Source organism: Larus michahellis, chromosome 2, assembly GCF_964199755.1.
Source record: "Larus michahellis chromosome 2, bLarMic1.1, whole genome shotgun sequence".
NCBI lineage: Eukaryota > Metazoa > Chordata > Aves > Charadriiformes > Laridae > Larus > Larus michahellis.
In genome coordinates, this window is record NC_133897.1 from 159,359,700 (window position 1) to 159,381,720 (window position 22,021).

The 22,021-nt window shown below is 39.3% G+C and overlaps 1 protein-coding gene across 8 annotated transcripts in view; it reads right to left on the minus strand.

Annotated features, from left to right (window-relative positions):
* Nucleotides 1-22,021, minus strand: part of ASAP1 (ArfGAP with SH3 domain, ankyrin repeat and PH domain 1) — a 193,813-nt gene that overhangs the window by 13,976 nt on the left and 157,816 nt on the right. For 7 of the 8 annotated variants that reach the window (XM_074577825.1, XM_074577829.1, XM_074577828.1 and 4 more), the window contains 5 exons: nt 18,067-18,134; nt 15,498-15,605; nt 13,915-14,143; nt 3,269-3,430; nt 304-370 (listed from right to left, as the gene is read on the minus strand). In XM_074577825.1, the coding sequence (XP_074433926.1) occupies nt 304-370; nt 3,269-3,430; nt 13,915-14,143; nt 15,498-15,605; nt 18,067-18,134 (634 nt within the window). The remainder of the gene's footprint in view (nt 1-303; nt 371-3,268; nt 3,431-13,914; nt 14,144-15,497; nt 15,606-18,066; nt 18,135-22,021) is intronic. The other variant, XM_074577833.1, reaches the window with a different exon arrangement.

Below are 22,021 nucleotides of genomic sequence, written 5' to 3' on the forward strand. Positions count from 1 at the left end.
ACTGCAGTCTGAGGCAACATTCCCCAGCTCCGAGCGCGCTTCTGGAGGAGCAGTAGATAGATTCTGGTACAAGTCGTTCTGTCCATCCCGCTCAAAGGATGGATTGTGTACGGACGGCCACGAACACAGCGTAGGAGGCTCAATGAAGGCAAAGTATTTGTATGGCAGTAAGGCATGCAGAAAACTAATGAAGAAACATAGCTAGGGTTTTACTTCATATGAAAGGCATTTTTTTTTTCTAATTTACAAATTAATTATGTTTAGATAAAGTTTCATCTTTGTCTTCATATACACAGGTTTTACCTTGACTGCTGAGACATCCCCTCAAACTTGTTTGCAGCCTTAGTTGAAGGTGGGCCCAAATCATTACCTGAGGTGAAAAAAGCACAATTTAAAACAAAGATCATTAGCATAACTGAAATATAATCAGCAGAGGGTGCAACTTAAAGCCAAGTACACATTCTTCCAAGTATCCTCTATACAGCATGGCTAAAGATTTTAAAGATCATTCCTTAGTAATAATTTTGTAACTGAAAAAGCGTCAGGGACCTTAATAATACAAGTTGACCTTTCACATAACACATTTTAAAACAACTCACTGGTAGCTCACATCTGCTGGCAAAGAAAGATTGAAGGACACGGTGAGTTACTGCTGTAGGACATTTGTTTTGAATATTGTGTTTCAATTTTCTCCAAATAGAAGGAGATACTGCAGACCAGTATCAAATAAATTTATCGCATATGTTTACATTTTGCACGGTGTGGCACATCTTTTTAAAGCCATCATGAATTTGATTTTATTCACAAAACATCAAATTTCTAAGGATTGGTATTTTATCCTACATTAAGAATAGCTTTTGCTGATTTAGTGACTAAGTCTGTACGTTACCATAACCCGAACATTAAGTGTTGGTAAAGAAAAGATCGTGGGTATACTCAATTGTGTCAAAAGGCAGCAAAATCCAAACCCGAGTGCTTCTGAGCTCCTTCAGCAGAAGCCGTCTCTTTCATCAACCATCAGCATTCCCGAGGTACAATCGTACTATTTCGTTTTAGTGCCGTTATCATTCCCCTTCCCTCTTCTATTACAGTGTGTCTAAACAATCTTAGAACCAGCTTCAACAACCATCAGTAAATTTTATCACTGAAATAGATGTAAAGTAACATTTAATGATCCGAGAACACCAAATACTTCCCATGCAAAAGAATGACATATCTGCCTAGATACCATTCTTAGTGCATTGAAGTCTAAATGAAACAGCAGAAAAGGCTCATGCTGAGCCTTGCTAAAAATATGTGTATATTTAAAAGTGAAAAAAAAAAATAAAGGCAAAACAAACAGCAAACACTTCACATGTAGATCCTATGGAGATAAAGCAAGGAAAAATATCTCATGGTTGCTATGGAAATCCAAAATAATCTAAACGACATTTTTAGAACATCTTTGAATAGTAACTTAATTTGCTTAGACATAAGCTAAGGATTGCTCTGCTTGATACTTCCATCAACGCACAGATTAGAAAACAAATGCTGAAATTCAACGTAACAAGAAATTCAACAACACAGAAAAAAAGCTTCTGAAAGGGAAAGCAGTGAACATCCGACCATATTCTTAAACCCAAAACACAAAGGCACATACAAGAAAGTCCCTCTTTTATAAACACAAAACTTAATACTTGCTTAAAATCCAAATGGACTTTGAAACAAGTTTTTGCACAGATCTCAGCTAAGAAAAAGGGAGAAAAAGCCCCTCTTCCATCTACTGAAGTTTAGGATGCGCTGTAGAGCAGAAAAGAGACAGAATTAGCAGTGTTCTCCTCCGGCCCTGCTGTGGAACACTATTCTGCTGCTGTAACATCTTCATCTCCAGCTCCACGCCTGCACCTTTCCCAGATTTTCCTTTTCCTTCATCTGTTGTCTAGTATTTTTAAAGAAAAGCTGGCACCAGCTTAGCAGCTGTTCCTACCACACTTTTCATTCTAATAGCATTACACATTATATAGTATTCCAGTATATCATATATTAGGTGCTGTTTTGGACTTAAATATTTGGGCTTTTTAAATTTTTTAAAGTCCAAGCTCTTCAAAAAGTCTTTACTACCTCCGAAATAGTCCAGGGCTGTTAGACTCTAGAAACAATTTTCCATGTCCCAGACATCTGAAAAGTAGAGAATTGAAAAGACTGCCGTTATTTGTATTTCTTGAGAAATAGATTTTTGTTTTTATTGGATTCTGTACTTCTCTTCACATTAAATACTAGATTAAATTACATATGCTACACGAGTGTGCCATGATTTACCACATTTAACTCCATTTGCTGAAAAAAAATGGTGCTTTTAAGCTTGCCATTTTTTTTTTTTTAGGCTTGTAATTTTGTGTTTATATTAGGACAGAGAGAGGATACTTCTAGGATAAAAGTAGTGTATGGATGACGCCCCTATGTAAGCATTGGATTCCAGCTCAAAAGTTTACAGATTTATGGAAATCCTGCCACCACAACTTAAATTATATAAAATTACAAGGGCCTGAGATTTATAGCTACCGGGAGAAGCTGACTGCATAGAGCAATGTTTATGAAAAGAGGAAGAATTTGAGTAGTCTGGAAAATAGTTTCTGAAAAACTTCTGTCAGAAAGGTATCCTGTTTAAAAAAAAAAAAAAAGAAAAAGTAATAGAAATAAATGCTGTTTCTGTATAAATTCTGCAGGTAGAAGGATGCAAACCCATCAGTCTTTGTGTAGGTACAGACACCACCACAAAACCTGAAAGCATACCAAGACAACACATCCCCACCAGCGAGGTGTGAACACTTGACAGGAGGGATCTGGCACAGAGCCCGAGGAAACAAGCTCTTCTGGCAAGCAGGAGAACGGCACGGACTCGTGGAGGTCTCTCTGCCCCAACCCAAGACCCTTTGAGACAGAGAAGCCGGGCAGAGCAGGAGCAGGGTGAGGATGCAGATGCGGAGCAGATGCAGAGGATGAGGGGTGAGGGCAGCCTGGGCAGCTCAGGTAGAGAGAGGAGAAGGAGGCGGCAGAGGAGACTGAACTGGGCCCCAGGGGAGCGTGGAATATTTTCAGTTTTCTCAAGTGAGACTCAGCCACAGAAGCCTGGAAGCTCGAGTGACAGAACTGCTGGTTTATCTGAGCTGACGTTACATCAAGCCGCAACCATTGGAAAGCAAGCACCAGGTACAAGAAATCAAAGATCATATAGCATCCATCATAAAAGGCTTTCCCCTGCCCTTTTGGTTTGCGTTTCAAAACTCACCCCAAGGAATTGGGCCCTTATTCTGGGGTCCATGAGGTAGTGGGCTTGGTGGGTCAGAGAGGGTTCTTTTGTGTCCTGGGGGTGGGGGAGGTGGTCTCTTCTTGGAAAGAGTGGAGCTGCCACTAGAGGTTTGAGTGCTTAGAGGGAGGGTTGAAGGTGGGCCTGCAAAATAACAAACAATCTTCTTACAAATACATGTGCAGAAACGTCAAAGCAGCACCGAAAAATTCACAGTCAGACCCACAGCGAAGTGCAGCAAAAGACTAAAATGAAAAGACAAGCCATGCCAAAACACTGTTTAGATTAAACGACACGCTCACCACATTTTTAACCATCTTAGCTGTGGGAATATAAGCAACTTGACAATAGAATGACACGTGTACTTATGTTTAAAAAATACAGGATTAATCATTCCAGGATTTCTAATTTTAGGCATTGGTTTTTTGTTTGTTTGGTTTTTTTTTTTTTTTTTTTTTAAAGGCAAGCATGAAATCTTAAAATTAAGTAATATTTAGCATTTGGGATTAAAATGACTATTACTTTATACTGGAATGACATAGATTTCTATGGGTTTTTTCCCCTCCAGATCATCCCATACGAATTCTGTTAATAAAATTGGAGGGGGAGAATAGAAATCTATCTACACATTTTCTTCGCATTTTGAAAATGGGATTGTAAGCCTAATAAGTTTTCCTGCAGTTATTTTCCCTTTTTCCGTGCTTTAAATACATCAGAATATGCATTTTTAGAGCAATGTAAATTGTCGTATGCAGTGTGTATAAAATGAACATCAGAAAAGCCCTTTCTGAGGCTGAGATTAGGTACTTAATAGCAGCACTGCTTATAAGAGCTTATGCAGTCACCCCTTAAACCCTTTATTTCCCCCTGCATCAATGCTGGCACAAGTATTATTCAACACAACGCGTGTTTTCCAGGATATGGGAACAGATACAGATTAAAAGACAAAATAACCCAGAGGGAAGGCAAGAGTTTTTCCTAATCAGCTTCACCGTTCACCTTCAAAAATGTCTTTAGTAAGTGGCTCAAGGGGGCAGGAGGTGCAGGGCACAAACGGGCAGCAAGGGGACAACTGCTCAAGTCAGCTGCCATTACCGCCAAAAGAAATTACTCGTCACACTTATCTAAATTAGTTCTATATTAGGTTAGAATAACTTTAAGGGTTTTGTTGTTGGGGTTTGAGTTTTGCATGTAAGAGAGCTTTGCCACCACAGACTCTGGATAAATGCAGAAATTTGACATAAAGTTTTAAATGCAAAGTTTATTCATACCTGACATTTGAAGTCTATCGTCAGACACTTGGCAGCACTATAGAACCTACTGGCCTGTTTTTGAAAAACTTATTTGAACAGTATTTCAGCAAAATCTTCATTTTGTTAATCAGCACATACCATAACCTGCACATAGAACTAGAGCTGCCTCTTTAAAAATATTTATTACCAGTCTCTATAGGTAAACTGAAAATTACCAAAGTCAGCCTTTCTTCATAAATTACTATATATCATAAAAATATTAAAATCAGTGAAGGACAATCTTTGCTAAAATTCCTTAGGTGAAAACACTAAACGTTGAAAAAAATAACTTCAATTATCCTATAAGCATGTGTACGTTTGCCAGATATTTTCAGCGGGTGATGTCCCTCTTTCTTCTTAACCCCAAATAAAAAATTAATAAAACTGCCCATAACGAGTTAATGATTCTCTTCCAGATTCAAGCCTGGAAGGCCTTTTGCTGCTCAGCAGAACCTCTCACCCACAGCCCCAGCAGGTACTTTGGGCCTCGTTTTCCATTGATTGCTTACTCTTGTAAATCAAATTATATATTTTGTGATTGCTCTTCTCAATTTACTTCCAAGTTCACAAAACCGTTAACTGACAAGCAGTCAAATGCTAGTGCAAATTAATAAGACTGTTCCCCAATTTGTATCCTTTCTCAAATTTCTTCTATGAGCTTAAGAAAGCAAGCTAATTTAAACCATGCACTGAAATGTTCCTGCCAGCAAAAATAAAAAACTTTTCTCATGCTAAGTTTTGACTGGCAATCCCCTGGACTTCTGCAAGTTAGAAATTCTTTAGTTTGCTTGAATAAACATGAATCAAAGGTTGTTCTATAAACCGTACCTCAGAGTATATCTAGGTGCGGCGAGGGAGAAAGGAAAATTCAATATCCACTCTTCACAGTAAAATTATTTTAAAAGTGTATATAAAACATACACAGTATGTCAGGGTAGTGTTTCGTTTTGTTTTTTTCTTGCCTTGATATCTCTAAAAGGAGTTACCTCCAAAATGTCTGCAAGCGGGAGCGGCCGCCCCGCAGAGGTTCTGTCCTACCACCACCTAAGCGTCCCCTGTCCGTCCCGCGCCGCAGCCCGGCCACCCGACGCCACACGGGCGCCAAGGGACAGAGAGTCCAAACTTGGCTTACGAGGAGTCGGGGGGTGGAAGTGGAGGAAATGCATTGAAATACTATACATATTTTATATTTCACACTAGCAGTATATCTCCAGACATCACAGAGGAGTAGAAAACATCACTTTGCAGCTTTCAAAAGTTCATGTGGCATAGCGCAGTTACAGGGAAAAGGTGTTACGGTATTAAAAACAGCGCACCTTGTCAGACTCCTAACATTTGCTCCCATATTAATTTCATGGAAGGAATAAAAATTAATTTAGAAGTGATACAATAATGATTAGATGGCTGAAATGCAAAATAACTTACTTTGAAATAAACACAAAATAAAGGAAAACGTCAAAAGACCTTTTGAGAAAGAGGTATAAAGTCACATAACTCTTTGAATAAAGCAAACGTGGGAAACATTCTGGAAGCTAAATCAGTTTATGGGAACACCTACTGGAATAATACAAAGATCTGATGATGTACGAAGTGTCAGAAAAAGTATTATAAAATACTTGTATTACATACATATATACAAAAATACCAAAAAAAATCTGACATGGTATTTTTGCCTATGCAAGGCTAGCCAGATATTTCTAAGTAATAATCAGAGCAGTGATTTTTCCAGAGCAAAGATATTCTGTGATTCTAACCAGGCAGCAAGTAAGCCAACCATTTCTTCTCCACTGTCACCTTAATGATGATTTCTCACACAGCTGCAAAGTTCACTTTTCACATAAATCATTTTCCTCACACAAGCAAAAAAACCCAAAAAACTGGAAAAGGTCTGCAATTAGTAGTGCATTGCCCTTCAGCTTTTGTGCAGTTAGCATAGTATCTATTCATTTGTGTAACCATGCAAAGCATCCACACAAGAAATGGTGGGTTTAGAGTGCAAAAACCTCGTATTTGGATTTCTTTTTTACCACTTAATGAGAGAGATGGATTAACCAGTATTCCAGTTAATGGCAGAACGGGTACTGCAAAGGAAAGTAAGTTTATATTAAAAACAGTATTTTCATCAACAAGTGTTGTTACATTTATTTTTAAGGTTCTTATGAGTGAAATTTTTGCAGAGATATTACTAGAAGTCTTCTTCGGTTTGGCTTACTTCAGGTCATACATGTTCAGTACTAAAAATAAGACCATAATTAAAGAAAAAATTATCACAATCACACTGAACAGGAAAGCTAAGACTGTACATTGATTCAACATTAGCATCTGAATTCTATAATTAATGCTAAAAAAAAAGCCCTGTTTAAAAAGAAAAAAAAAAAAGAGCCAAAATTTATATTAAAGAATGTTGTGTTTTGGGTTGATGCAGAGATATAAAAAACGCACATGAAATCAATAGTTGTCAGTTTTCCCTTCCAGTTTTGGTACTAAAAAATAGAATTTGAGTGGGATAACTAGTATTATTTAACCAAAATGTACAACACATTTATAAGAATATTTGAAAAAATAAGTCTTTAAACGTATGCAGGAGAGCTGTAGAATCCTGAAAGCATTCAAAATAAACAGAAGAAACTGGATGACCTCAAAGGCTGAGGTAACAGAAATGAGATTAAATACAACAGTACCTACAAAGTTAAAATTCTAGACTAAGAAAGCATTTGTACCTTAAATAAATTAGGGACTCTGGTTGAAAATGGTTGTAGAGACTACCTGTGTAATGCCTCATACGCCATCGTATAGTGCAATCATGAAAAAAATATAAATAAGATGAAAAAATGTTTTGATGTGGTATTTCCAGCAGAAACAGCAAGGTTTTAATGCTGTCCCTACACCTCCCGTCACATTTAAGAAAGCTGATTTGAACAGCAAAGGCACAGAGAAGGGCTAGTATCATGAAAAGGACAACTTAAATGATAGGAGAAGAAAAATACTCTTCTATCAGAAGAAGTGAAATATGCTTGAAATATCCTACAGGTTTCCATTTCTGAAAACAGAATGTTTTCAGAACATTTCTGTTCTGAAAACAGAAATGGAGACCTGTAGGATCGCTCTCCAGGCAGGGCCTTCATACAGACACCAAGGACAGAAACCTCACCGACGCTAAACGACAATGTTGATACGTGAACAAAGTAATTTAGAGGACTTGAGAAGATTTCTAATCCTGTGAGGAATGCTGTCAGACAACTTTTAGAAGTTACTAGTAAACGCAAATAAGCTAATTTGGTTAGAAATTGAGTCCGATAAGTGAAGAAGCGGATTATAGGACCTGGTGCCTGCAGCAGCAGTGGACTGGAACCCCACGAAGGAAGTGCTTTTGGGTTTACGCACCTAAGATTACAGCTGTGCAAGAGAGCGTAAAATATGCAAACTTGTAAGTATTGAGGTTCCAAATGTAACTTCATGACACAAAATTGATCCCTGACCTCTCCCATATGAGAGAAATAGGTAGATCCATTAAAAATCAATTAGCTTTCCACTGGCGCAGATTGCCTAACACTTCTACAAAACTAATTACCAACCTTGCCCTCACATTGGTTTTGCAATTAAGGTTCTGCAAAAGTTTATTTACCTACTGTGCTGAGACATCCAAGTACTTAAATGTGGATTTTTTAAAAAAAAAAAAAAAAAACAAAAAAAAAAACTTTTTGTAAAACAGACAGAAGACCTGGTAGATGTCTGGAGCTGTAACGCAGGTGTAAGCTGAAACGATTAATGAAAAAGATCATTTTCAGAATGTTACAGACTATAAAGACTTGACTGACAACACAAGTGAAGCTGAACCTGACTATGGTTAGATAAAGTACTGGAAAAGGCATACAGTGGTCGGCTGACGCAGCGACCCTACTCTGTAAAAGTATTCTGGACTTCTCATTCTATTAAGATTAACTAAAGCTGTAGCAGAGATGGCAGAAAGTAAGATGAATCCACAAAAGAGCTGGTTTAAGTGCAGAGTAACAGTGCCTTAGCCAATATTTGTTGTCGGTTCAGGCTCGCTCACCAGCCTTTGCAGAGAGACAGCTGATACACAGGCACATCTTCCACTCTGTTGTTGCAGGAACCTTTAACTTCAGAACTGATGGCAAATACTAAAGGAATAGTAGTAACTTAAAAATCATTACCGCTATCTGCTTTGTGAACGTTAAAAAAAACCCCAAAGAGAAATCTTGCTCCAGCATTTTTATCAAATTTTGCAAAGTTATCAAACTGGAAAATCTGAACTTACATTATAATGATATATGGGGAAACTTAAAAAAGATCCCCATATACACGTACTCCAACAATTGTACTTACACAATTTTCACTATTAATCAAACTAATTTTTAGACACCATATCCATTAAAAGCCATGGGCAAGAGTGATGTGCATTATGCAAATTGCTCTAAACTTACCTTCTTGCCCCAACACAAAGCTCAGACTTAATGGCATCCAGTCCACTGTGGCACCTTAACAAACACCACGGCACCTTGCTACCAAGGAACTTCACAGTTGAATGAAGCCAGCTTACAGAGGACTAAAGGGAGGTGGGTTTGTTAACTATTTTCCAAGCAACGTTGCATATTTAATCTGTATGTCTCAAAGGATATAAAACATCATGGAACAGGCTGCCCAGAGAGGTGGTGGAGTCTCCAACTCTGGAGACATTCAAAACCTGCCTGGACGCGTTCCTGTGCAACCTGCTCTGGGTGACCCTGCTCTGGCAGGGGGGTTGGACTAGATGATCTCCAGAGGTCCCTTTCCAACCCCTATCATTCCATGATTCTGTGAAACTTTAAAAAACCTCGGCCTCCTTCTAACATATGGATCCCACCAGCTATCCGCTCGCTGCAGACCGTCTCCATGTTCCAGCAGGGTCCCATGGGATCTACTGGGGCCTCTCAGCAGAGCAGGGACAAATATCAGATTACGTTTGGGGACAGAAGGTAAGCTTTAAATTTAATTACAGATTCAGTGCTTTTCTCACTTTTGCTATTAACGAAACTTAGCGCAAAACATAATACTATGTTTTCATATAATCTTAAATCAAATTGATCATAGAAACATTTAGGTTGGAAAAGACCCTTGGGGTCATCGAGTCCAACCGTCAATCCCACTCTACAAAGTTCTCCCCTACACCATATCCCTTAACACCACATCTAAACGACTCTCAAACACATTCAGGGATGGTGACTCCACCACCTCCCAGTGTCTGACCACTCTTTCTGTGAAGAATTTTTTCCTAATGTCCAGCCTAAACCTACCCTGCTGCAGCTTGAACCCATTCCCTCTTGTTCTATCGCTAATTACCTGAGAGAAGAGACCAGCACCAACCTCTCTACAATGTCCTTTCAAGTAGTTGTAGAGAGTGATGAGGTCTCCCCTCAGCCTCCTCTTCCTCAGACTAAACAGTCCCAGCTCCTTCAATCGCTCCCCATAAGATTTATTCTCCAGGCCCTTCACCAGCTTCGTTGCCCTCCTCTGCACTCGCTCCAGCACCTCGATATCTCTCTCGTATTGGGGTGCCCAGAACTGGACACAAGACTCAAGGTGTGGCCTCACCAGTGCTGAGTACAGGGGGACAATCACCTCCCTCCTTCTGCTGGTCACACTAGTTCTAATACAACCCAGGATGCCATTGGCCCTCTTGGCCACCTGGGCACACTGCTGGCTCATGTTCAGCCGCTTGTCAATTAGAACCCCCAGGTCCTTTTCTGCCAGGCAGCTCTCCAGCCACACTTCCCCAAGCCTGTAGCGCTGCATGGGGTTGTTGTGGCCCAAGTGCAGGACCCGGCACTTGGCCTTGTTGAAGCTCATACCGTTAGCACTGGCCCATCGGTCCAATCCATCCAAGTCTCTCTGTAGAGCCTCCCTATCCTCATGCAGATCAACACTCCCGCTTAGCTTCGTGTCATCTGCAAACTTGCTGATGATACACTCTATGTCCTTATCAAGGTCATCAATAAAGATGTTAAACAGAAATGGTCCCAACACTGAGCCCTGAAGATAGATAGCTATTAAAATTAACTTTTCTAACAAAAAATAGCATTTGGTAAGTAAGCCTGTATGTTAAACTTTGACATAAGGGATATACTCTACTACTACTAATCTCAAAAGAGAATATAAATTCTAAAGGATTATTTTTTCCTACATAAACAAAATTATCTCAGACTGTTTCAAAATTAAGATGTGTCACCACTGTCTTATGGAAGCAGAGAATCTCTGCTTCTTTTTCTGTTAAACGTTCTGTTTGGGAGCTGGAAGGGGTGGGGGGAGATAACAAGGTGTAGCACAGTTTACAATGAAGTGCAGCGATGCTTCTAGAGTGACTTTTCCACACTGGAGAACGTTCTATGTATTTGTCACTTTGTTCCCCTGGCATTTTGAGTCTGTTAAATCATTCCTGTAACACAGGCATGGATTTAATGGCAACTTCTAAAACTGATTAAATACTTCACGATATTATTGAATGGAAAACAACAAAAAAACCCAGCGTCACTCACAGACTGTAAAATTTTGGCACGTTTGAAGCAGAGAAACCTTGTAACTTTAACATAACAGTAGTTCCAGTCAACCTTCCTCTCTGACTTACACCATCAATCTGGCATTTTCCACTCTGATGAAGTAATCAATGTTACTATTATCGTTAGAAGGCAATAGTTCTCTGGAATTTGTGATAATACGATACTATTTGGTTGTAGTATAAACGAGGATTTCTTTTGCATAATCTTTGACAAGAAAACACACAAGAACTCAACGCTTCATTTCTTTCCAAGTAGCTTTGGTGTTGTGTTGATTCGCTCGTCTGGGAGTTTGCAGGAACACCTAGGAAAACATCTAACATTCTGAACCTTGAATACATACTTAGAATTAAATATGCATGTAAATATTCCGCTTCCTGGAGAAAAAGACAATTTTCTGAATAAGTCCGTATGAGAGCTACACTATATAATGACAAAGAAATAATGTTCATTATAGCCCATTGAAAGCTGACAACGTACTAAACAGTGTACAGAGAGATACAAACCACAAGCTCCTTAACCTTCTTAAGGAAATGGGATTCAGCATTAGTTTCCAAGTCTTATAACTTTACGACAAAAAAAACGTTACCCTAGGTCAGACTGAAGGAACATCTAAGCCAGTACACTGTGTCTGACAATGGACAATCAGTAGCAGACTGTTAGACCGTGCATGTAAAAAAGATGGGGGAGAGGAAGGAAGAAGTTAAGAGTCTTGTAATGCCAATGTGAAAGTCAAAGAAGTTACAAGGAATACAAATGAGTCCCCAGTGAAACTGATAGAAAGAAACCTCGATTATGAAATCTCATGTGAAAAATGCATACCCTGGCAAAATTCCTTTGCCTCTTAATGGAAAACAAACCTGTTTAAAAGGAGAGCCAAGGGATTCATTTGAAAGTTGCCAGTGCATGACAAAGACTGATGGTGGAACAGTAGTTCTTAAGCACAGCATCTGAACTGTGTAAAGCAGACATCTGATGCCAACACACTCTCTTCTGTCCCTTTTACTCTTTCACATTTTAGTGAGAGCGTTTTTTGTTTTGGTTTTTTTTTTTTTTTTAAAGAAAGTTAACTACCGGTTGAGAAAATGAAGTATGAAGTTATAGCAGTGCTAACAATAGGGAGCATCAGCATAACTGCTGAAGCCTTAAACTCTACCGTATAGTATAGTATATAGTGTACATATATATAGTATATATGTATACAGTTCACCACAACTAAAATGTTCTCTGACAAGTCTACCGTAAAACCACAATTTGTCTATTTCTAAATTAAATACGTAAAAAAAGGGAAAAGACAAAGGGTATTTTTCTTTCTAAAAAGTAGCTTTGCACACATTATAGTAAAGTAGCAGGTTTTGTTCCATAAATACATCCTCTAAACTTGAAGTTTATAGCTATCTAGGTCAAAGAGACACCATCCACTACAGCTGCAAGACTAAGTTTCATATGGAAATAAGTTCTCTGCCCTTTCAAGTAATACTGAGTGTCACTGCTATTATTAAGCAGCAGCAGCATCTCATTCGGTTCAACTAAATGCAGACTGCAGACCTGTAGCACAAAGCTTCCTGATGGAGAATTCTACAGAAGCAAAATGGTTGTTTCACTCAGGGAAGAATGGGCAATGTTTAGTTTAGCTCTTCAGTCCGTGACTACTGGCAATAGGCTTGGTATTTTCTCTGCCTTTCTTTACACCCCTCTAGCACTCACCAAAATGGAAGAGGAGAGTGTTGATGCACTGAGAGGGAGGGAACTTTAACACCAACCTGCTCAGCACTTCACAGGTCATTCTGGAATTTTACTTTTCCACACTGTCTGACTGCAAGGAGAGGGAGTTTTCTTAGACCTCCTCTCCTCCAAAGCTTTGTTTCTTCGCGCTCTCTGCCAGACACTACACAGCACACCATCGTATACCACTATGCACCATCAGCCTTTTTCTAAAACACTTGTGTTTTTGTGACTGTCCTGGTTTCAGCTGTGACAAAGTTAATTTTCTTTCTAGTGGTTTCAGATTTGGTATGAAAGGAATGTCAATAATGCATATTGGTTTAGTTGTTGCCAGGTGGTGTTTATATTTTTCAAGGACTTTCTTCAGCTTCCCATAGGGGCTGAGAAGGAGCTTAGACAGAATGATGGAATGCCGAATGGAGTATTCAATACCACAGACGCCACGCTCAGTATATAAATGAGGTTGGCCGGGGGGCGGGTACTCACCATTGCTGCTCAGGAAGGTACTAATTCACCGAGTGCTGAGGGTGACTTGTGTCATATCATTATTTTTTATTTTCTTTTTCATTTTCATTTTCTGTTCTTGTTCTGCTAAACTGTCTTTATTTCAGCCCACGAGTTTTTTTTTTTCCCTTTCCCTTTCCCTTCCTTTCTTCCCTCTTCTCCTTGCCCTTCTAGGGGAAGGGGGAGAACTGCACGAGTGGTTGCACTGTCCTAGCTGCCGGCTGGGGTTAAACTGCGACAGCAACTGTAAATGCTTAAAAATGCTTTTGCAGAATATGAACAGCACTTCTACATAAAATAAACCAACTTTAATTTAGCAGAGTATTACTTTGTTTTTCCACCCATTCATATACACTGTTACGAATGAGTCCATTACAAAGTGTGTGCGTGTCCCCTTTTTGTAAGTTCTGAACATGCATTGTACCATTTAACCATCATTACATCAATGTAATATGAAAAACACGCTACATCCTGAAACACTGCAATGCACCTGGTCAAAGGCAGGACAACTGTGGAAAAACTACTGCTTGCCAGCGTAGTTCGAAGACAGACTTACCTTTGCCAGCATTTCTAGGAGGGAGAGGAGGAGCGTCTGCAGTTGGAGAGGTGGGTGAATCTGTGCTTGTAGAAGCAAAGATCTGATTGGTAAAAGCTCCGTAGGAGAGTCTTTGCTTGTCTCTAGGAGTGCTAAATGCAGGATGAGTCAATTTGTCTTGGGGAGAAATGCTCGAAGAGTGACAAAAGCTTTGGGGTCTTGGAGATCTTTCTTTTTTTATAGGACTAGGCTGTGAACAGAAAAACAAATATATTCAACAGCTGTCTAAATACTGAATATCGTTAATATGTTTGGGAAAGAACATAACAGAATATAGTGAACACAAGCATAATTTCTTTCTTTATTGGACAAATAAGCCCTCATTCCTTCCTTTCTCAATGATCCTACCTGAAAGATCCTGTCCTCTAACTGAAAAAAATATTTTAGCATCAACAAATCATTACGTACACAAAGTAAGATTTATTCTTTAAGCAGCAGACACACAATAATATACTAAAGAATATATTAGTAGAAGCCTAGTAAAGTTTTTAGAACATAAGAGCAATTTTCAGTTCAAATACCTCTTTACTCAGATCAGACAGTTGTCCTCAAAGATCAAGTATATTACCCCACTGATGCATATTAAAAATAAAATAACCATTTCTGACACATCAGGTTTATTTGTTGACTGAACCAGCAATATATTCAGTGCTACGTCTCTTCTTTTAAAACATACATATAATTGCTCCTTGAAGAAATTTTGCATGGCAATTTTTGACTGCTGTATATTAATAGCTGCATATGGAGCACGATCTGTTTCACTGCAGCTCTGGTTCAGGCAGGCTATTATCTCCCATACAGCATTAGTCATCCTCTCGAGGCTCCTTGCACAGATAATCATTTTGTTCTCCACCGTCCTTGAGGACATGTAAATTATTTCGGTTTCTGAATTTTTCAGTCCCAAGCGTCACAGAAAATGAAAAGTTGACCACATTTCTTTCTACAGTACCCATATAAAATAGGAGAGGTGTATTCGCATTTATTACCGAAACAGAGCACAGAGTAATTAACTGACTTGCTAAAGTAGGACACTGAGGTTAAGTTTTCATGTGTTCTAGGATGGCAATTATCCTATGCCCTCAAGTTTTTTCTTTCCGTTACTTCTTTTTTTAATCAGGAATAAAGTGCACAGCACAGTTTTTGAAAAATAGAGTTATTTATTCAATAGCTAGGCTTTTAATTCATTTCTGGAAAAAATAAGTGTGTAAGCTTTGGATTTCCTCCAGCTAAAAATGAACAACCTAGAATTCAGAAGGGGATAAAATGACAACAAAGCAATCTACATTTACTGATTTATATTATATTGTATGCCTAGTCAAAGCAAAATTTCTGAAACTCAAGTCCATTATAACTAGGGTTGACAAAGAGCATTCAAAAAGCACTTTGGCAGTCTTTAATACAGGCCTCAAAAACAGCTTTTCTTCCCCCAGAAAAATATGTAAGGAAAAAAAATAAAAAGGTTAAAGTGGGTCTCTAATTTCCATTCACTTCCACAGAAATTTTGTCAGTTTTAGTGCAAAACCGTATCAGTAATTCATCCTTACCTTATCATCTAAGTCATCATCGCTTTCATCAATTTCTTCCTGCCGAAGATTCCATTCATACTCTACATGGACGTGTGGGTTTAGCTTTCCTGCCTTGGCTTGAGAAAGCTGAAAGAAATAACAATTCTTGTTAAAATACTTGCTGTTCCTTTGGTGTCAACGAACTTAGTTTTGTGAAAACAAGTAGTAAACTGAAATATTTAGAAGTTTAAAGCTTTTCCAGATATTAAAAAGAAACCATTTCAGGGCAATCACACAAACATCCTTCATTTATTCGAGGTACAGAAAACAGCTAAAAGGGAAGATTTTCTCAAAATGGGCCGAGGTTGCCATGTTTGACAAGCATTTGAGAAGGTGACACAGAGAGAAGGTATCTGCACAAAAGCTGAATGCATCTGGAGGCCTCCTTTCCAAAAAGGAAAGGCAAAACCTATTTATAAATGCTCATACATACAACTATTACCCCTCCAAAGTCACAGTCCTTGTGTGGGAATCAAAATAAAAGGTATTTATCCTTTATTTAAATATTTTCCTTCCCTCTCACTGGATAAGGCCAGTATGTATTAAGCACAAAATTCCTCTACTTTGCCAGCCCAAACAACGTATTCACATTCTTTAAAAATCTACTACTTCAATGATCAGCAAAAAAAGAAAATTTCAATTCATGGTTATTCCGAGGAGATACATTCTCCTTTTCAGTGCTTATATTTCCCATCATTATTTATTCCTTCACATCCTTTGAAATGAGTCTATGTGGTACCAGCTGATTCAGGAGAGCATTTCACCATCTTCTCAAAATAAACTTTGGAAGAAATAAAGTATTCTCAACCTGTTACGTAAGTATTAATGAACCCACTTGAGTTTAAATTGAATTTAATTACACAGTTAAGACTCCAGCTATGCAGCAGAAATTAGCTTAGTACATCTCCCGTATCGCAAACATCTAGATATTTATTTTGTACTTTTTTATTGCCCGTGGTAAACAATATGCTCACTCATATTTCTTTTTTACTCTCAACCTTATCTCATTGCCACTTTTGAGAAAAACGCAGAAATAATTTTCCTCTTCAAAAATGAAGCAAACCAGAAAAGGCATAAGTGCGCTATTACAGTTAACTGAAATAATCAGTGAGATTACAACAATTGAAACGATTAACTGCTAGATAGGATCACTGATAACATCCACTTGTTTCTGTTTGTTCTACAACAAAATCAGCTGGTCCACATTAATGGCAGATGTTACTTTAATAAATATCTACTGCAAAGAAAAGAGCGATCCATACCAATTGTGTGCCGTACAGATAACCTGTTTTTCAGCTGACAGAATGCTCAAAACACTGGAAACGGATTTAGACAGCAGAGATGAGAGTAATTGAGAAGTCAATAACGAGCACCACCTTATCAATCACAGCAAAATGTTGACTTGCGTCCCCAGAAATACGGAAAACCATTCTGGTTCGTGAAGGACAAGATCTCTTGATTATGCAGTAATTAATTAGTACACGACAAGAACTTTCAATTGTCAAAGGAAAGGTATTAAAATTACCAGCTGCAGAGAAAAAGTAGATATCCTCCTTGGATCATCAAAATGAGGCAAAACCAGTCTGATAAATAGAATTAAGCAGCAAGTGACAACTGTTTTGTAAATTCTTCTGGTTTTGTCTTGAATGTGAAACTGTCACACTACTGAGACTTTTTAATTCCTTGTTAGTACTTGAATTCACTTGCCTACTAAATGCTGGTGAGAGGCACTTTAGAGGACTAAGAACAAACAAGGTTGTTAGTCTCATGTAGAATCCTTATTCCGGGCTAACTGCTTCCGAAGAGTACCTGGGAAAATCCTTTAACACCTTTATTTCTTGAAGTCCAACAATTTTCTCAAGTGGCATCTGTTAACATCACTCATCCGTTCTCAAAATTCCAGAAAGTTTTTGCTCTGACCATGTTCAGTAGAGGGACAAAGTCCCACAGAAGCCGGTGTTTAACATTTTTTGATACCCTAACTTCCAGACATTACACTTTTGCTTCTTTCTCCTTTGAGGAGGTTTAATTTCAAGTTGTTTAAATTCTCCTTGTAAGAAGACTTTCACGATCTCTGAACTATCTGTCCAGTTAAATAAACTGGAAAAGCCAAAGCAGGAAAAGACACGCAAAGATCCAGACCTCAATGGTCTGGACAGACTTAGTATTTCGGGGTTGTTTTGTACTGCTGATAGAAACGTCTTGGAAGAACTTTTGAGGTGATGAAGCCCAAATCTCCTAGAATGATGCATTAATTGGAATTCAAATACCTGACCCTCCAGTATTTAAGTTCTTCATATATGCAGGTTAAAATCACCAAGTACTTCTGATAGAAGTAAGATCTTCTATTTAAACCGTCACAAAGAAAATCACTGCTGTGTTTTGAAGCTAGAAAATATTCATCTATGGTTGGGCCTTCAGACCAGCATACAGCCAGCTGCCAACAATATCAAATTTGAGATACAGTGGTAATGATATTCTAAGTAGATCCCATCTTTAAGGAGGTAATCTTCCTCCCCCCTCCAGCCTTTTTAACCCCAGTTCTTACCAGTTCTTCGCACTGGACAGCTTTCACTCTTTTTGCTGTGTCCAGAGCCGTCTCTCCAGCTTGGTTTACTACAAAATTAAAAATAAAAAAAAAAAAAAAGAGAGCAACTCTTTGAGATGTCTAAAGTATCAATTGATTACGTTTCACTATTTTTAGCGGAGTAACTTCTAAAAGTGATCAAAAACGTCTATTTACTCTATAGCAGCTGCAGCTCTTTAAGATTCCACTCTAAGTGCTCATGCATTTCATGTATCAGCAGGTTCTTTCTGAACAGCAGCATCTGCTGGGACAGTTCCCAAATCCCTCCTAACCATCCTAGCAGAGAATATAAAGAAATTTAGTCATTTCCATCTCAACCCAACTCCTTTGCCAGTCAAACTCTTATATGAATAAGCAGGAAAAGCAAGCAGATAGGGTAAGATAGCTTAAAAACAAAACCAAGAAAACTATTCTAAGATTTATTTTTTTTTTTAATCCAAGCATGTTTTACTTTGATTAATACATAGAGGTTTGAAGCCAGAATTTGAAGACTGAAGTCCTATTCTAAGATGACACTCAAACAAGAATAATTTTAAAACTTTCTAGCTATTTCATCTTTATAAAGGCTATAAAATGGTTTGCATTTTAAAATAATGCCTGATCGGAAAGAAGGTGGTATCTGAGTACTCTGGAAGATCCTCTGGCACAACATCTAATGGGATCCTTCCTAGATGCTCAGTAGCAAGTCTCAAGAAATAATAACCACCCCCACACTCCAACCTTATGTGGACAAAACCTTAGGTGAAATTTATTCCTACAGTATAGCTGTAAATGCCATGGAGCTGGAACAGAGTATGCTCTACATCCTATCCACATTGTAGAGCACTTCTGTGACTGGGAACTGAAAACTGTCTAACTGAGGTCTCATAAGCAAATACGTCTATGTGCAATATTACGTATAGACTGCCAGTCACAAATTCTAGAAAATACAAAGCAGTCATCTAGAAAGGCCTATGAATCTGAAAGAATTACGATCCCTAAAAGGCGGGCTTCTTATGGAAAGATGTGAGATGGTTCAGGAGTTTTAATATGAAAAGGAATGAAAATATAGTATTTCTTAACTGAAGTTAACACACAGATAGCTTAAGAGACTACACAACCTCCAAACTTTCAACCTTTAAGTATAAACCTGATGTTTCAAGGCCTAAGGAAGATACGCAGTTCCTATTTGAAAGCTCCAAAGGAAAGAAAAGACAAAAAAAGGAAAAAAAAAAAAAAAGACCCAAAAAGGTAAGAAGACTTTTCTGGCATCTACCTAGGAGAGAGTTCAATGGAAGGACCAATAAAGACGCTTAAGCTCGTTCAAAAAGCTTTCACATTTTCTTAATTACGGACATATCTGCAAAAAAAAGGTCACATCAAATTCTTTGGCTTGTTATAATATTAGAATGTATTCCAACGATGTACGTAAAGTCCAAGGAAACCAATGAAGTTAAATTTATGCAAAAAGTTTTCTTCTGGGCAGTGGAAGAAAATGATGGCGATGAGGACAGTGGGGGAAATAAAAGTTCATACTATTCAGTTTGCACCAACTCTTCAGAAAGCTTCCCTCCTATTCCAAGAGCTGTCAGAATGCAAACGTTTTATAGACATGCTGATGACACTTAGCTCCCGAGTCTGACCAGCTGGATTCATGGAACACCTTCCTAATTCTCAAAATACGGCAGAGAAAGGAGAGCATCTAGTAAATGAGAGATCATCCTAAGCGCAAGCAAACAGTTTACAGCGATTCTGTTTTTAATTAAACTTTTGCTAAGACAGGATGAAAAATGGACTGATGTAGGCACAGCAGGCGTTATACCTGTCTCACACACATAGATGGCAAACAAAAAGAAGAAAGGCAGCTGAGAAAGCTAATCCCTTCCCTAATCAGCTGTGCTGCAGTGGTGGATAGGGCATGCCGGGTGAAGCCGCAGTGCCAAGTGGCATTAATATTAAAAGAAGAATTAACTGTTGTGTACACAAAGCCCACATACAACTGGAGTGGAACTGATGTGAGCAGTCATTTGAAGCATTATCACATACAAGTACTAGATGAATTTTACAATATAAACAACAAACCTAAATTCCAGGACATTTACAATGCCTTAGAAATTAAACTCTGCAGAAAAAATAGGGTTTACCATTACAATTTCATGTTAGAAAATTTTTGTCACAACTATCTTCTAAGAATTTAAGTTCTGTTTCTTAACAGAATGCTTCCTTTAGGCTTGTTGGTAGTAAAGTCTTCACCTCGACTTCTGTGTTCAGTTTTGGGCCCCTCACTACAAGAAAGACATTGAGGTGCTGGAGCGGGTCCAGAGAAGGGCAACGAAGCTGGTGAGGAGTCTGGAGAACAAGTCTGATGAGGAGCAGCTGAGGGAGCTGGGGTTGTTCAGCCTGGAGAAAAGCAGGCTGAGGGGAGACCTTATGGCGCTCTGTCAACCAGACCCATCCCACAGAGTAGTCAGCGGCCTCCCTGGGGCCAGGATCAAGGATATACGGAGGAAACTCCCTACCCTGGTTCGGCCCTCAGATTATTATCCACTGCTGATATTTCAAGTAGGTAACCATGAGACAGCTGCCAGAAGTCTAAGGGCAATGAAGAGTGACTTCAGAGCCCTGGCAGGGCTGGTTAAGGGATCAGGAGCACAAGTAGTGTTCTCCTCTATCCCACCAGTTGCAGGGATTGATGAGGGGATAAACAGGAAGAGTCAGCAGATTAACTCATGGCTCAGAGACTGGTGCAACCGGCAGAACTTTGGTTACTTTGACCATGGATTGATATACAGGACACCAGGCATGCTGGCAACAGGTGGGGAAAGCCTAAGCCAAAGGGGAAGAAGGATTCTGGGACAGGAGTTAGCAGGACTCATTGAAAGGGCTTTAAACTAGGTTTGAAGGGGGACGGGGATGTAACCAGTGTAACTAAAGTGGTGCCTGGGAGCAGAATGCCAGTGCTGGCGGGTAAAAGCGCTAGCAAGGTCTTGCAGCCTGTTGTCACAGTGGAGGTGGGAGATGATGACCCATGTGCTAGCAAAGACATGAGGAGTAGTGATGGGTTGGCAACTACAGAAACATCTGAGCATGGTCAGGTGGGAATAAGGGCTTGTCCCCCCAGTAAACTGGCAAGGCAATTAGCCCAGCTGAAGTGCATCTATACGAATGCATGCAGCATGGGCAACAAACAAGAAGAGTTGGAGGCCATTGTACAGCAGAGAAACTATGATATAGTTGCCATCACAGAAACGCGGTGGGAAGACATGCACAACTGGAGTGCGGTGATTGATGGCTACCAACTCTTCAGAAGGGACAGGCAAGGAAGGAGGGGTGGTGGGGTGGCCCTCTATGTCAGGGGCAGTTTTGAATGCCAAGAACTTAACAATGTACATGACGACATTGTTGAATGTTTATGGATAAGAATCAAGGGGAAGGCCAATAAGCCAGACATCGTGGTGGGAGTTTGTTATAGACCCCCCCAACCAGGATGTAGAGGTGGATGAAATATTCTATAAGCAGCTGGCAGAGGTCTCGCGATCACTCACCCTTGTCTTGTGGGGGACTTCAGCTTCCCAGATGCCTGCTGGAAATATAACACAGCAGAGAGGGAACAGTCCCGGAGGTTCCTGGAGTGTGGAAGACAACTTCCTAACACAGCTGGTGAGGGAGCCAACTAGGGAAAGTGCCCTGCTGGACCTGCTATTTGTTAACAGAGAAGGTCTTGTAGGGGATGTAAAGATTGGAGGTCGCCTTGGGCAGAGTGACCATGAAATGATAGAATTCTCGATTCTTGGTGAAGCAAGGTGGGGAGCCAGCAGAACTGCCCCCTTAGATTTACGAAGGGTGAACTTTGGCTTGCTTAGCAGCATGGTCCTTGGGGGACAGTCCTGAAGGGCAAAGGTGCCCAGGAAGGCTGGTCTTACTTCAAGGAGGAACT